This window comes from Triturus cristatus, chromosome 7 (genome assembly GCF_964204655.1).
Source record: "Triturus cristatus chromosome 7, aTriCri1.1, whole genome shotgun sequence".
In the NCBI taxonomy this organism is placed as follows: domain Eukaryota; kingdom Metazoa; phylum Chordata; class Amphibia; order Caudata; family Salamandridae; genus Triturus; species Triturus cristatus.
The window spans coordinates 1,864,088,280-1,864,105,139 of record NC_140590.1 but is presented as its reverse complement, the minus strand read 5'-3'; the positions used below and the strand labels follow the sequence as shown (position 1 = coordinate 1,864,105,139).

Genomic DNA, 16,860 nt, shown 5'->3' with positions numbered 1-16,860 from the left:
AAAAACAAAGGTTAAAGCTGAGTTATAGTTAGGGAAACTTTATTTTTTTCTATACAAACCAATCTTAAAATATACAACTATTAGAAATTATAAAGTTATAGTTATAACTTTTCATTTAAATGTATCCACCGCCTTCAAAACATATTATAAGCAGTGCTCTCCAAACACATTACTACAAATGTTACATTTTAACTGACCTTTCACCTAACTATACCATCACTTTAACCTTTTTTTTAATGAGATGTATTTAATGTAAAGATATTACTACCATACCAAACTATAATGTCAGTTTAACTTTTCAGTAAATATCGATTTTTTTTTAACATAAAGTAAAATTTTATTTCCATACCTTACTATCCTAACCCAAGTGCAGCGCATGGCCAAAAAGCGCAGGGCCTGGCCGTGAGTGACAAATCCCTGCCACTTATGGACCTCAAATGTGTGTGGTGTGAGGTTGGGTGCAGGGCCTATGCCCTGTACCCAAACCATAGCAGCCAGCCAACCACCATTGAAGTAACAAGCTGCATGGTTGGGCAACACCCCACCTCCACCCACCCAATTGTTTGGGGATCCCAGGGTAATTTTGCAGTATTCTTGTGGTAATTTTGGGGTACACCGGCACATTTTCATGTGGGCCCATACTGAGTGCCGCAAGTTTACGGCGAGTGCGCGTTGATGTGAAAAAATTTCAGTTTGAGCTGGGGCAGGAGGTCCTCTGGGACACCCCTACAAGAGCCAGGGTGTCGGGATACTACTCTGCCCTCCTATGCTTTTATTTTTATTTGTGTTTCAGGACAAAGTGACCGAGTCCCCGAGTCCTAAAATGGCAGCCACAACATTTCTTTGCTTGTTGTAGCCAACCAGTCAGATCACATGCTTTGAGGTTGCAGTACTGTGGGACTCTGCAGAAGTACAGTGAAGGTGCAGCGGCCTGAAACATCTATACGTTCCGAACCTTATTTTTGAAAAAACTGCTGACAATATTTACATTAAATCATGCTTTTTAGATAAAAATTTAGCTTTCTTCCAAACTTGGTATAATTCTGTTCAGATATCTTCTCTAAAATGTTTCCTAAAATTCCTATGTGAAGTTGCATGGGGTAAATGCATTTTGGGACCCCCTTCTTTGACAGATCACCCAGAAATTTTGCAAGAAGGAGCAGAGGTGGATGAACTTTTAGCTTGGAAAGTTTGGCGAACATTGACCAAACAGGGCCAAAGTTAGTGGGAAACAAAAATGCTCTATATATCGAAATTCTGACCTTGGATCGAAAGTTCTGTTGGATCTGGCCCTTTTTGCAGGGTTATCCCCAAACTTTTTGGCTTCTTCCTCCTATTTTTCTGACCTACTTTTTGTTGGCTTTAGGACTCTGGGCACTTTACCACTGCTAATCATTTCTAGAGTGCATGTGCTCGTTCCTTTAAACATGGTATGATTGGTTTACACCTGCTTGGCATATTTAATTTACCTATAAGTCCCTTGTAAAGTGGTATCCCATATACCCAGCGCCTGTAAATTAAATGTTACTAATGGGCCTGCAGAGCTGTTTGCACCACCCACAGAAGTAGCCTTTCAAACTTGTCTCAGCCCTGCCACTATAGGGCCTCGGTTCGCAGTTTACTGCCACAGTGACTTGGCACTTACTGTTACTTTCCAAGTCTGGGACTCCCCTTTTACTACATATAGGTCACCCCTAAGGCAGGCCCTTGGTAGTGCTATGGTCAGAGTGCTGGGTAGGTAAAAGGTAGGACATGTGCCTTTATTGTGTGGCATGTCCTGGTAGTGACAACCAGCCTATTTGGTTTCTCGCTCCTGTGAGTGCTTTTCCTCTCATAGGCTAGCATTGGGAATTCCCTTATAGGTACTTAAATGGTAAGTCCTGATCAGAAAGGAGTTGCATTTCCATATTTGGTATGTTTGGAAAAGTGGTGATAAATCCTACTTACTGGTGTAGGTGAATTTTACATTACTATTTTAGGAATGCCACTTTTAGAAGTGGGCATTACTCGGTGCTTATAACTCTAGTGCTTTGCAGCCTGACTCCAATCCACGTCTGGGCCTGGTTAACAGCTACACTTTGTGCATACTTTCCAGACAGCCACAACACGGCTAGGGCTGGGTGTGAAAGGAGAGGCGTTTGCATCCATCTGCATACTGATAGTCTTCTTGGGCTGGGAGAGGTCGTTCACACCTTACATTTATATAGGCTGTGTCCTGCCCTCACACAAAGGGCTTGTTTGTCCCCTGCTGTACGTCTGGAGCCAGGACTGGGATTGAAAGGGAGTGTTGTGCACTTGTAAGGTTTCTTTTGAAGTGCCCCGTAGATCAAAGACATTTGGAGTATAAGTACAGAGGCTCCGACCCCATGATTCTAGAGCACGTTTGGTGGTGGGACTCAATCTCTGTCAGAAGGACTGCTGCAAAGGACTCCTCATGACTGCTCCTCTGTTGCTGCCTGCTGCCTGCTGCTTGCTGGGTGGCCGAAAGGACTCCTCATGACTGCTCCTCTGTTGCTGCCCTGTTGCCTGCTGCTTGCTGGGTGGCCGAAAGGACTCCTCTTGACTGCTCCTCTGTTGCTGCCCTGTTGCCTGCTGCTTGCTGGGTGGCCGAAAGGACTCCTCTTGACTGCTCCTCTGTTGCTGCCTGCTGCCTGCTGCTTGCTGGGTGGCCGAAAGGACTCCTCTTGACTGCTCTTCTGTTGCTGCCTGCTGCCTGCTGCTTGCTGGGTGGCCGAAAGGACTCCTCTTGACTGCTCTTCTGTTGCTGCCTGCTGCCTGCTGCTTGCTGGGTGGCCGAAAGGACTCCTCATGACTGCTCCTCTGTTGCTGCCCTGTTGCCTGCTGCTTGCTGGGTGGCCGAAAGGACTCCTCTTGACTGCTCCTCTGTTGCTGCCCTGTTGCCTGCTGCTTGCTGGGTGGCCGAAAGGACTCCTCTTGACTGCTCTTCTGTTGCTGCCTGCTGCTTGCTGGGTGGCCGAAAGGACTCCTCTTGACTGCTCCTCTGTTGCTGCCTGCTGCCTGCTGCTTGCTGGGTGGCCGAAAGGACTCCTCTTGACTGCTCTTCTGTTGCTGCCTGCTGCCTGCTGCTTGCTGAATCGCCGAAAGGACTCCATTTGACTGCTCCTCTGTTGCTGCCCTGTTGCCTGCTGCTTGCTGGGTGGCCTAAAGGACTCATCTTTACTGCTCCTCTGTTGCTGCCCTGCTGCCCTGTTGCCTGCTGCTTGCTGGGTGGCCGAAAGGACTCCTCATGACTGCTCCTCTGTTGCTGCCCTGTTGCCTGCTGCTTGCTGGGTGGCCGAAAGGACTCCTCTTTACTGCTCTTCTGTTGCTGCCCTGTTGCCTGCTGCTTGCTGGGTGGCCTAAAGGACTCCTCTTGACTGCTCTTCTGTTGCTGGCCTGCTGCCTGCTGCTTGCTGGGCGGCCGAAAGGACTCCTCTTGACTGCTCCTCTGTTGCTGCCTGCTGCCTGCTGCTTGCTGGGTGGCCGAAAGGACTCCTCTTGACTGCTCCTCTGTTGCTGCCTGCTGCCTGCTGCTTGCTGGGTGGCCTAAAGGACTCATCTTGACTGCTCCTCTGTTGCTGCCCTGTTGCCTGCTGCTTGCTGGGTGGCCGAAAGGACTCCTCATGACTGCTCCTCTGTTGCTGCCTGTTGCCTGCTGCTTGCTGGGTGGCCGAAAGGACTCCTCTTGACTTCTCCTCTGTTGCTGGCCTGCTGCCTGCTGCTTGCTGGGTGGCCGAAAGGACTCCTCTTGACTGCTCCTCTGTTGCTGGCCTGCTGCCTGCTGCTTGCTGGGTGGCCTAAAGGACTCCTCTTGACTGCTCCTCTGTTGCTGCCTGCTGCCTGCTGCTTGCTGGGTGGCCTAAAGGACTCCTCTTGACTGCTCCTCTGTTGCTGCCTGCTGCCTGCTGCTTGCTGGGTGGCCGAAAGGACTCCTCTTGACTGCTCCTCTGTTGCTGCCCTGTTGCCTGCTGCTTGCTGGGTGGCCGAAAGGACTCCTCATGACTGCTCCTCTGTTGCTGCCTGTTGCCTGCTGCTTGCTGGGTGGCCGAAAGGACTCCTCTTGACTTCTCCTCTGTTGCTGGCCTGCTGCCTGCTGCTTGCTGGGTGGCCGAAAGGACTCCTCTTGACTTCTCCTCTGTTGCTGGCCTGCTGCCTGCTGCTTGCTGGGTGGCCGAAAGGACTCCTCTTGACTGCTCCTCTGTTGCTGCCTGCTGCTTGCTGGGTGGCCTAAAGGACTCCTCTTGACTGCTCCTCTGTTGCTGCCTGCTGCCTGCTGCTTGCTGGGTGGCCTAAAGGACTCCTCATGACTGCTCCTCTGTTGCTGCCCTGTTGCCTGCTGCTTGCTGGGTGGCCTAAAGGACTCCTCTTGACTGCTCTTCTGTTGCTGCCTGCTGCCTGCTGCTTGCTGGGTGGCCGAAAGGACTCCTCATGACTGCTCCTCTGTTGCTGGCCTGCTGCCTGCTGCTTGCTGGGTGGCCGAAAGGACTCCTCATGACTGCTCCTCTGTTGCTGCCTGTTGCCTGCTGCTTGCTGGGTGGCCGAAAGGACTCCTCTTGACTTCTCCTCTGTTGCTGGCCTGCTGCCTGCTGCTTGCTGGGTGGCCGAAAGGACTCCTCTTGACTTCTCCTCTGTTGCTGGCCTGCTGCCTGCTGCTTGCTGGGTGGCCGAAAGGACTCCTCTTGACTGCTCCTCTGTTGCTGCCTGCTGCTTGCTGGGTGGCCTAAAGGACTCCTCTTGACTGCTCCTCTGTTGCTGCCTGCTGCCTGCTGCTTGCTGGGTGGCCTAAAGGACTCCTCATGACTGCTCCTCTGTTGCTGCCCTGTTGCCTGCTGCTTGCTGGGTGGCCTAAAGGACTCCTCTTGACTGCTCTTCTGTTGCTGCCTGCTGCCTGCTGCTTGCTGGGTGGCCGAAAGGACTCCTCATGACTGCTCCTCTGTTGCTGGCCTGCTGCCTGCTGCTTGCTGGGTGGCCTAAAGGACTCCTCTTGACTGCTCTTCTGTTGCTGCCTGCTGCCTGCTGCTTGCTGGGTGGCCGAAAGGACTCCTCATGACTGCTCCTCTGTTGCTGGCCTGCTGCCTGCTGCTTGCTGGGTGGCCGAAAGGACTCCTCATGACTGCTCCTCTGTTGCTGGCCTGCTGCCTGCTGCTTGCTGGGTGGCCGAAAGGACTCCTCATGACTGCTCCTCTGTTGCTGCCCTGTTGCCTGCTGCTTGCTGGGTGGCCGAAAGGACTCCTCATGACTGCTCCTCTGTTGCTGGCCTGCTGCCTGCTGCTTGCTGAGTCGCCGAAAGGACTCCTCTTGACTGCTCTTCTGTTGCTGCCTGCTGCCTGCTGGGTGGCCGAAAGGACTCACTGGATTGCTTTTCTGCTTGTTGCCCTGCTGCACCTGGACTCTGCTCTGCAAGAATGCTGTGACACTGCCAGGAGAAACCACCATTATTTGCCTTTGTATTCCGGCCTGCCTGCTGCTCCCCGTGTGACCCCAGAGCTCTCAAGGTGGCTTACAGGCTTGCCCCCACATTTGTGCCATTCCAGGGTCATCAAAGGAGGCACCTTGAGCCCCTCTACAATGGGACTCAGTCTCCGTGAGTCCGGCAGTAGTGTGCTCTCATGAGGAGATGAGGAGCCGGGACTGAGGGTGCTCCTAGTGAAGTTGCTGCAACTAGGGGTGGGCAATGAATTCTGCTCCGCCGGCGGAGTTTGCTAAGTTTTGCCCCCTTCGCGAACGGAGCAAAGTTTTTCTGCCTGCGTGGCTTGCCGGCTATACATTGACGAGCGAAAGCAAGCAAAGTCATATGCTAGACTCCCTCCCAGTGAGATTTCTCCATGCTCGCGTTGAGGAATCTGCTGCTCCAGTAGAACATCTTCTCGAGTGACAGAAGAAAGAAGCGTCCTCTTCCGCTGCACGTGGTGCTGTTCGTGCTGATTTTACAGTGCGAGGGCAAGCACCTGGCGCTTAAAATCAGCGCGAGCAGCGTGACTTACCGCACTCCGGCGCTCACGGAACTCGGCGATGCGCAGCTGAGTTTTTTTGCCACTTTTTTCCGAGTTCCACATGTCAGAACTCCGCAAACTCTGCCCAGGCCTGGCTGCAACCCAGCATGGGCAAGTGCTGGATTCACACTGGTCGTGGGTTTGGTCTTTGTGCCCTAGCCCAAGTCAGCGCATGTGGATCATTGGGTTCCTGTCCCTAAGTAAGAGCGCGGCTGACTGGGAGAGGAGTCGGCCTAACGGCTAGGGCGGCCGTCCTGGAATCTGGAGAACTGGTGCGAGTCTCTGCAAAGACGCTGAACATCCTGTGATTCTGGGCAAATCACTTAATCTCCCCGTGCCTAACAAAAAATGAATGTGTCTTCATGTAACGCAACTGGCGCTATGTAAAGCGCTCTGATACCCAATTCTGGTCAAGTTCGCGCTATATAAAACCCGTTAAAAAAAAAAAAAACTCTGGTGCTTGCCCTCCTGAGGGTGGGCCAGCAGCATCCAGTGCACGCAGAGTGGTGTCTAAAACATCTTGAGGGATCAGGCAAGACCTCCTGTGGGTGATTCACTTGAGGGACTTGGGAGGGCGTTGTTGCATCCACCTTCGTGCATCGATGAACGATTGCCGAACCCCATCGGGGACCGCTGTAACTTCAAATCCCAGAATCAGAGCACATCGGCGCTCCCACTTCTGCCTTTATTACCAAGAGTGCACCGGTGCTCCCACGTGGGGGAGCAGTGCCATCGTGCTGCGCTCCCTTTGCGGGTCGATCTGTGTCCCGCTGTAAATCCCGCCCCGGGGGGCTGCCATAGTCTTCAGCAGCTGCACCGCATGTTCGCTGGACACGGTGGGGGGTAAACAAGGTTTCCTTCACTGTTGCCTACATTTGTGCCTTCCCCCTTTCTGGTTAAAACTACCTTTTGGGGCATTAATCTGTCTCTTGGCGGGGTGATACCTCGACAGAAGACCCGATCAGCTGCAAAATACTTGCCACGTTTGGTAATGCTAAAATTACCATACTGTTGGCTATAGGCACGCAGGTGCGTCCGTGTCTCACATTCTGGTGCTTGTGTGTCGTATAACCTCTAATAGGAGAGCAGGTGTGTCTGTGTCTCACATTCTGGTGCTTGTGTGTCGTATAACCTCTAATAGGAGAGCAGGTGTGTCTGTGTCTCACATTCTGGTGCTTGTGTGTCGTATAACCTCTAATAAGAGAGCAGGTGCATTGCACCATACGTTCCCCTTGCAACTCGTGTTTTTCTCGCATTCATCATGAGTGATTCCTGCATTTGTTGTGACTTATGTGGACTTCTGAACCTCACCTACTGCATTTCGTGCCCTGATGTTAGGATGTATGTCATTTTAATTCTTGCATTATCAGTATAATGAGTACTGGCACAGAACGCACAGTTTTCATGATTATGTTGTTTTGGTCTATGTTATATGCAAAATATTTGATATACTCCTGTGTGGAGTCTGTTGTTTGTGTTGTATTTCTTGTGTTACTGGTGTGAGCGTGTTGCGCAAACGATTTATACATTGCCTCTGGGGATAAGCCTGACTGTCCTGTGCCAAGCTACCGAGGGGGTGAGCGCAGGTTTTCTTTGGTGTGTCACTTGCTTGCTCTGGATAGAGGGGTGCGTTCTGCCTGGCTTAGGAGCAAGCCCGAGCGAACCAGAAATGCCATTTCTATCATGTACACAGCGGAGAACGCCAATGTGAAAACAATAATTGGATACATATATACCTATCTATCTATAAATATGTATATATATATATATATATTTACTGAAAAAAACAAAGGTTAAAGTAACGTTAGAGTTCGGTGAATACGTCACATTAACTTTTTGAACAGAGCAAAACGCACAACTTCACCAGGTAAAGTTAACTATATATCTTGCGCCCCCGCCATGCACTGCTTATGACCTCACATATTACATTACTCATGACATGTTCTATGACATCATTCATGTTGTTGGACTCCTTCGTGTGATTAAAGCGATCACAGTTAGTTGCAGAGACTTCAGAGCGGCTCCCTTTAAGCTCCCCTGTGGGGTTCCCTGAGGGTCGGCCCTAAGCCGTACCCTATGTAACTTGTATGTCACCGCTCTGGTGAAACTGGTACGCTGCTACGGTTTCCAGGTATAGTCCAAAGCAGACGACACCCAGCTCATCGCGTCCATCTCCGATGACTGGGAAGAGGTAGGTGACGGGTTTAGGGTATTTATGCGGGAGATTAGCCCGTGGATGAAGGAGAACTGGCTCAAAATGAATGGGGAGAAAACTGAGATCGTGGCGTTAGACGTGGACAGCTCCATCTGGACTGACCGCTGGTGGCCATAAACTTGTGGTACCCTACCTATTCCAGCGGCGGCGGCCGCCAAAAACCTGGGTGTGATTTTTGATAACACCGTGACTTTCGACAACCAGATCTTGAAGAAAACACTGCCTCTTCTTCCGAAAGAGCTCAGGGTGTCAGTGGTCACTGCACTCATCACCTCCCGCTTAGACCACTGTGATGCCCGGTGTCTCAACGTTAACCGGCTCTCGGTAAACAAGCTTCAAATCATTCAGAATGCGGCAGCACGCCTGGTCCTGGGATTGAACACCCAAACACACCTTGGCCAGGGAAGGATTGAGATCTCTTCACTGGTGCAGGCACTAGTAAATATTAATTATTTTCAGAGATTTTATTCTGGTCTGTCCAAGAGCAAAGGTGCTTTTTAATATATGCAAAGTAGTGTCCCGCTAAACACACATTCAAAGCAAACAGGCTCCGTGCAAGTCTTGTAATTAACATGGAAAGGTCCAGAACAATATGTATTTTAATTCAAAAGTCAAATGTGTGTGTAGAAAGTTAAAAGTTAAATTTCTCTCACCTTTGTGGAGACACAGAGTCTCTCTCAGATGAGGCTGCAAATCTCTCCATGGAGAGGAATCTTCTGTTCCAGGCTCATTCCTCACCCTGGGGCAGCTCTGTCCAGGGAGACGTCCTTGTCTGTCATGAAGGTTGCACTGGGAAACTGGTACAGAGGAGGGAGAGGCAGGTACAGGGAGACAGAGAGAGGGGAGAGGGAGAGGGAGAGAGAGATAGGTTAAAGAGGAGCCAGGGAGGAGGGAGAGACAGGTACAGGGAAATGGAGGGAGGGAGGGAGAGAGAGACAGGTCAGACAGATAGAGAGAGGGAGTAGTGAGAGACAGGAAAGAGAAATAGAGGAAGGGAGGAGTGAGAGAAAGGTACAGAGAGATGGAGGGAGGGAGGGAGAGAGAGACAGGTCAGAGAGGGGCAAGGAAGGAGGGATAGACAGGTGCAGAGAGATAGAGGGAGGGAGAGACATGTACAGAGAGATGGAGGGTGGGAGGGAGGGGGACACAGGTCAGAGAGGAGCCAGGGCGGAGGGAGAGACAGGTACAGGGAGATAAAGGGAGGGAGAGACAGATACAGAGAGGTGGGGAGAGGGAAGAGGAAGTGACAGGTACAGAGAGATGGAGGGAGATGGAGGGAGGGAGGGAGGGAGAGGAGACAGGTACAGAGAGATAGAGGGAGGAGGGAGAGACAGTTACAGAGATGGAGAGAGAGGCAGGTCAGAGAGGAGCCAAGGAGGAGGGAGAGACAGGTACAGATACATAGAATGTGGAAGGAGGGAGAGACAGGTATGAAGAGAGAGAGGGAGAAAGGAGAGAGAGGTACAGAAAGATAGAGGGAGGGAGAGACAGGTACAGAGAGATAGAGGGAAGGAGGTAGAAAGAGAGAGAGGGAGATAGAAAAATGAATAAAGAAGAGGGAGAGAGTTGGCAGAGACAGTGGAAGCGAGAGAGAAAGAGAGTCAGAGAGGAAGAGAAGGAGAAAACGAGAGGAGTGAAGATCAACCTGATAAAGTGGTTCATGCAACAAAGTGTTGAAATGTTTGATGGGGTCCGAGAGTGACTCCTCTTTGTGGGTCTGGCGGCAGAATATTGTGGAATAAATATTGTCTGACAAAGATATTGTGCCATGAGTATCACACATTCGAGTCAGAAAATCTACACTCAGAGAGATAAACTTTTGTTAATTATATTTTAGACACTATATTAAAGCCAGACATTATGTTTGTCAATGACACTCTGACACACAACCCTCTGTGTGTTTGTGTGTCTTTGCACAGCTGGAGATAGAAGTGCTGTCCACAGTAACACAAGAGCCTCAGCAGTGGTGGAGGTACCACAGACCAGGGGATGAAGGACTGTGAGGGGTGTGAGCCTGAACAGTCTAGTACATACAACATGACATGTTAGGAACATACTTACATGTGAGAGCGTGAGGTGGAAGGGTGTGAGGGAGCGGAGTACCTACCAAGCGTGCAGCAGGTGTAGTGGCACCGGGGCCCAGGGCTGTAAGTGATGTGAGCATGGGCTGTCTAGTACAACACAACCTGACATGTTAGGAACATATTTACATGTGAGAGTGTGAGGTGGGAGGGGTGTGAGGCAGGGTCGCACCTACCAAGGGTGCAGCAGGTGCAGTGGAACCGGGGCCCAGGGCTGTAAGTGATGTGAGCTTGGACAGTCTAGTACAATTCAACATGACATGCTAGGAACCTATTTACATGTGAGAGTGTGAGGTGGAAGGATGTGAGGCAGGGGCGTGCCTACCAAGCGTGCAGCAGGTGCAGTGGCACCAGGTCCCGGGTCTGTGAGGGGCCCGCTGCATTACAATTGTAGCTGCTTTCAGCATCGACTGTCCAGAATGACGCTCACTAGCATGGATGAACCCTAACACACATGAACATGTCATGTACCACAACATGCAGAAACAAGAGACGAAAGGGTGTTTACCTGGACGGAGGCAGAGAGAGGTTTTCAGAAGAGAGCGCGGAGGATTCTGGGAAGACCCTGGACAATCTCCAGCCTCGTCTCGGAGCCCAGCAGAGCTCTGCACCCTGGGGCTGTAGAATACTGCTCTCTCCACTGCAGGGGGGGGACCAGGAGAGAGGGGGGTGGAGAGGAGGGAGAGGGGAGGGGGAGAAAGAGAGAGGGAGGGGAGAACGAGAGAGAAAGAGAGAGGGAGGGGAGGGAGAGGAGAGGAGAGAGAGAGAGAGGGTGAGGGGAGGGAGAGGGAGGGGGAGAGAGGAAGAGAGAAAGGGAGAGGGAAAGGGAGAGTAGAAAGAGGGAGAGGAGGAGGGAGAGGGAGAAGGAGAGAGAGGGGAAGAGAGGGAGAGAGAGGGAGGGGAGAGAGAGAGAGAGAGAGAGAGAGGGAGATGGAGAGGGGGAGAAAGGGGGAGGGAGAGAGAGAGAGAGGGAGGGAGGGAGAGAGAGTGGGAGGGGGAGAGAGGAAGAGAGAAAGGGAGAGGGAAAGGGAGAGTAGAAAGAGGGAGAGGAGGAGGGAGAGGGAGATGGAGAGGGAGAAGGAGAGGAAAGCGAGAGAGAGAGAGAAGAGAAGAGAAGAGAAGAGAAGAGAAGAGAAGAGAAGAGAAGAGAAGAGAAGAGAAGAGAAGAGAAGAGAAGAGAAGAGAAGAGAAGAGTGAGGGAGAGGGAGTGACAGAGGCGGAGAGAGAGAGGGCGAGGGAGAGAAAACAAAGAGGAGAGATTAAGTGTGGAAGGAAGGGGTTAATATATTTTCTTGTCCAAACTGCAGGGCCCTAATTTAACCAAGAAGTACTTCAGCACCTTCCACCCTCGAGTAGCGCAGTAGTAACTGGGCGTTAAATATGTCTGGCTTCAATGCGCTACTAATAGTGTGTGTCTTTCGTATCCATCATTTTATCTCCAAACTTCAGACTGGCATTTCTTGAAAAGTACGGATTCTAGTCTCGAATGCCAGTTTTTAATTTAAGCGATAAAAATGTTCTCTTTTCAGTTTTTCTTCACAACATTACTGCCCTGCTGCCTCAAAGTGCCCCAGTCCTCTGGTGAGTGGGAGCGGACTGTCGCCTTTGCACCCCATGGCTGACTCCAAGCAGCACTGCAGGGCCGGTGGAAGCCTCGTGACGCCCACGTGAGACTCACGAGTCCTGGTCCCCTCAAGAGAGCCCCATGCAGACCTCCATACAGACCCCATGCTGAGACCCGCAGGAGCCTGTGGGCTTTGCCTGCGCTTCATGTTCAGCACATGTGCCATGTGTGTTGGCATCACGGGAGCCCCTGATGGCTTTGTGTAATCCACATGTCAGCCTCATGTTATGATGTAAGCAATGTCCACTGTTCCATCTTGCTTGATTCTCACATTTTCAGAACTTCCCCCTGACTTCTGTTCATCTAAGGGCAGCCTGTGAGTCCACTGGAGGTTTCCTCATAACTTATCCCTCAAATATCAGCTATAAATATACCTCTACCCTTCAGCTCACTTCGTCTCACACACCTCATGTCACAGAGACAGCATCTGTCTCTAACTTTACCTCTGCTGCATAATGTCTGTTAGAAATGAGGGGGCTCTGGTTGGCGCAGGTAAGTACCAGCGACAAGCAGGGACCCTTTACTTCTAGTCAGGGCGAAGGATGACTCCTCAGAATAACCCCTGCTCACCCTCAAGGTGCGTGGCGCGAGCAGTCCAGGCTAAACTTCAGGCGTACACGGTTAAGCAATTGTAATTAGACATACAGTAAATCCCTTGCATGCACCACAAACGGACACCAATCAGGTTGTATACGAAAATAAGATTTTTATATAGTTTCAGCAGTTAGTACACGGCCCAGTAATGGTGGAACGGTGGGGGCCACAATCTCTATGAATACGGAACAAGTTCTCTTTATGCGGAAAGTTCTTATGCGGGCACAACAGCACCTGCGGGCCTCAGCGCACTTCGCGCTGAGGCGGCAACCGGAAAGCACGTGGCAGACGACAGGGAAAACAGAACGGTGCGGACCCTGGATCCGATGCGAGCTCGCGGTCGAGTTCGTAAGTACAGTACCTTGCTTCTTTTCGTGAAGGCGGGTGCGGGATTTCAGCGGCTCTTCGACAGAAGGGCGAGGTGGCGTCCGGGGCTCCCACACTTCATGAGGGGGGTCTGGTCCTTTGGTCCTTCAGGCTCACGGCAAGAGCGGGGTGTTTGCAGGTGGCAAGTGAACAAAGCGGGGCAGCCGGGCACGCAGTCTAAGTCCGGGCAGTCCGAGGCTTGGAGATGCTCACAACGCCGATTCCGGCGGGAGGGGTGAAGGTGCGCAGCGAGCCTCCGGCGAGCGAGGTGACGGGGGCAGCCCAGCACAGCGTAGGGGGAGCGACTCAGATCGAGCGAGGCTCTTCCCAAGGCGGGGGCGGCTAAGCAGTCCGGTCACGGCTCAAGGAGGGGCTGGGGGGCACGAGGGTCACAGCTCCGGCGAGGGAAGGAACACCACAGTCCAGCGGCAGGCGAGTGAAGGTCAGGATGAGCCCAATGGTCCTGGGGCTCAGTTCAGGGGGCAAGCTCGCTTCCAAGCCCTTGGAGATCGTTTTGGAAAGCCCAAGTTTCTTGATAAGTAAAAATAAAGCAATGTCTCTTAGTAAAAGGTTCCTCTTCTCTCCTTTGGCAGCAAGGTCACCACTGCAGGCCAGTCCCCCAGGATAGGGACAGTCTTCCTCCTACAGCTTTCCCGGCGCCTCCTCCTCAGGCAGAGATTCTTCTTGGTTCAAGCGGATCTAGTTTCTTAGGAGCAGGGCTCCTACATTTACACTACAAATCTTTTGTTCTCCCAGGCCAGGGGGGCCCTTGCCTAGTTCAGTCCAGTTCTGGAGCGCTTTGTTGACGCGATGCAGGCTTCTTCTTTCAAAGTGCAGGGCAGAGTGATCAGACGCTCCACAGGGGGCGGAGCCGGCATTGTGGTGGCAGAGCACAGCCCTATTCAGAGTCCAGGTGTACTCCTCCCACCCATCTACCTGTCAATCTTTCTATTCACTACCAGGGGACCTAGCCCTGCCCATCTGGGTTTCCCCAGCCCTGTCACTCACACAAGCCAGACAGCAGATACACATCACGCAGAGGCGGGCTGAAATGGTTAGGCAAGCAAAGGCCAAGTTCCTAAAAGTGGCATTTTGCAAACGCAGAATATTAAAACAAACCTTACGAAAAGGTGTACCTTATTATTCTGAGTTCAGGCATACTAAACTCGATCTTCTACCATGTTCCCTGGGCATGTTAGGATCATAGGATGTAACAATCTTAACAGCCCACTCTGGCCTATGAGAACAGGTAGCCTTACAATAGTGAAAAACGAAAATGGCTGTAATTCACTATTAGGACATGCCACACACACAGGGCTTGTCCTACCTTATGCTTACAATGCACCCTGCCCTTGGGCCTACCATAGGGGTGACTAATATGAAGTTAAGGGAAGGTTTAGGGACTGGCAAGTGTGTGCACTTGCGCAGTCAGCATGACAGTACCAGACTGCACGCAGGTTCTGTGATGGCAGACCCTAGACATATTTTACCAGGCCGCTTCTGTGGGTGGCACAACCAGGGCTGCAAGCCCACCAGCGGTATTTGTATTTATACGCCCTGGCACTCCTGGTGCACTTTACTGGGGTCTGATAGTAAACCAAATTAGCCAATCATGGAATCCAACCAACATATACATTTTACAATGGGGAGAGCATATGCACTTTAGCACTGATCAGCAGTGGTAAAGTGCCCAGAGTCATAAAACAGCCAACAACAGGTCAGAAAAAATGCTAGGAGGGAGGCAACAAGTTTAGGGATGACCCTGCAAAAATGGCCAAGTCCAACACTACCCCCTTCCAGCCGAAACGCAGGGCAGACCAATCACCACCGTGATGGTCTTCCTTGCTTGGGGCGATAGAACAAGCACCTGGCCCGCAACTGCAGGGGCAGACTCCAGTTCTACGCCAATCTGAACCTATTGGAATCCCTCTGTCCATACTCTCAAGGCCCACCAAACCAATCCATGGGGAACCCTTCTCCTTACCCGTGGACACCTCCTGTGCAGCACCTAACCTTAACTGGCTCACAGGTGTGTCCCAACAGACAGGCAGCCAAATGCCACAGTGGTCACCGACAGTAGTCAGGGATGAGACCCAGGCCGTATGCCTCTCAGGGCTCTCAAACCTCTGTGGCACCAGGGAGCGGGGGGCAGTAGCCCCAGGTGCTTGGCACCCTTTGTCCATTCTCCCTCCTGTCAGGTCAGGTATGACATCCTGGCACCGACCCACCAGCCCCAGGCCTGTACCCGGCGGGTGGACCAAAGACTGGGGTGGCCTCTCCCACACCCGGTACCCTCCCATTTGGAGTGGTACCCCCTTCCAGAATTGCCAGGGCACTTGTGGCAGGTGTCCTGCGCAATTCGCCCACCAATTCAGGGGTTCTATCCTGCAACTGGGCGTCCAGGTCAGGGGGGACACCCTGAACCTGGTCCTCCAACCTAGGGTCGAAACTCTTCAGTTGAGCCGGTGTCAGAGGCGAGGACTCCCTCCCTCTGCACCCCCTTCCAGATGGCTGTACCCTCACAACTGGAGTGGTACCCCTAGAAGCAACATGGGTCAGGACACAGATTACAGTTGTCCCACCCTCCAGGTCAGATAACACCTGAACCTGGCTTCCCAACCTTGGGACCAACCCATGCAGTTGAACGCTCGCCTGGTGCACCAGGACTTCCCGAGGAGCACGCAGGCCCCCCTGAGGGTGACACATAACTCATGTGTCGTGTGACAGACTGCCTGGCACTGATCTCCCGACCCCTGTCCATCTGAGAGTGCACGAAGATCCCCCAGGACAGAAGTGGTGTCACCATGGTCATTCACTGGTGACGCAGCCCTTCTGGCTGGCCCTTGACCCACTGTTTTTTCCACTGGGGACTCTTTCCCCCTCTCACCCCTCAATCTGGACTTCTGCACCCTCCCAACTGGAGCGGTACTGCCAGACACCAGAACTGAGGGAGGCCTGCTTACAGACACTCCCCGTTCACCAGACACTAGGGGATCCCGCACAACGGGCAGCCCCTCAGGACAGACTAGGCTCCCCACCTGGTGTTCCCTTAAAGAACCATCCAAGCTCTGAGACTGAGGTTGGGCACTACCGAGACATAACCTGTTCTCACTCCTTCCCCTTAAAGACAGGACGTGAGGCCCTACACCCCTCTCACTACTACAGGACCTAGTTGGGCTACTCTGAGCCACTTCCACCACACTGGGTTTGAAGATACCTGAACCACTCATCTCGGGATCACTCCCCAATGCCTTTCCAGACCCTCTGGACTCCACCAGAAGGTCTGCCTCCAATGTGAGCTCCCTGCGGTCAGAGAACTCACTCTCCAACAGGTGTTGGCATAGCTCTGGAAAACAGGGACTTACAATATGCTCTCCCACAATTTGATCACACAGCCCCCTAGCAGGGTTAACCAAACTATCCTTCACCCCACCATCCAGTGCCTCACACACGTACTCCACACCACTCTCCTGAGACTGGCAAGACAGTATCTGACTGTCTCTGTCACACAACCCACACTCTTCTGGGCGGTCTTCACACTCACATACCAGGACTTCAATTTTGGGGGAACCCCTCTCCCTGCACCTCTCATCTAGAGTCAGTAGTGTCCCTCCCACTACTAGGACCATGAACCCCTGCGCCAGTTACCCTATTCCCCTCAGCGACACTGCGCACTACTGGAGCTACCTCATGTCCTTGAACCTCCCGGTGTATGTTAACCCCCTCCTTCAAGTCAGGTGCCAAGTCTCTGGGTGTGTGTACTACTCTCCCAGTACTAGAAAATTCAATATTGCTGCCACCATCTGAGCTGGATTCCTCCTCCCACTCAGCAAAGCTCAATCTCTGATCTACACACATTTCTTGTTGCTGGGCTGAGACACTCATGGCCTCAAGCCTCTCGAGCTCCATATCAAACTTCCTCATTATCAAGTCATGCTCCATTTGCATTTTCTTTTCTTCCAGAGCCAGCTTTTTGCTTTCCAGCTC

The 16,860-nt window shown here is 52.1% G+C and overlaps 1 protein-coding gene across 1 annotated transcript in view; it reads right to left on the bottom strand.

Moving 5' to 3' along the window:
* The window catches only part of LOC146813521 (butyrophilin subfamily 2 member A2-like), a 51,571-nt gene that overhangs the window by 22,663 nt on the left and 12,048 nt on the right, over positions 1-16,860 (bottom strand). Inside the window, exons 3-4 of the mRNA XM_085614767.1 lie at positions 10,798-10,929; positions 8,862-9,005 (exon numbers count right to left, since the gene is read on the bottom strand). Coding sequence (XP_085470893.1) covers positions 8,862-9,005; positions 10,798-10,929 — 276 coding nt within the window. The remainder of the gene's footprint in view (positions 1-8,861; positions 9,006-10,797; positions 10,930-16,860) is intronic.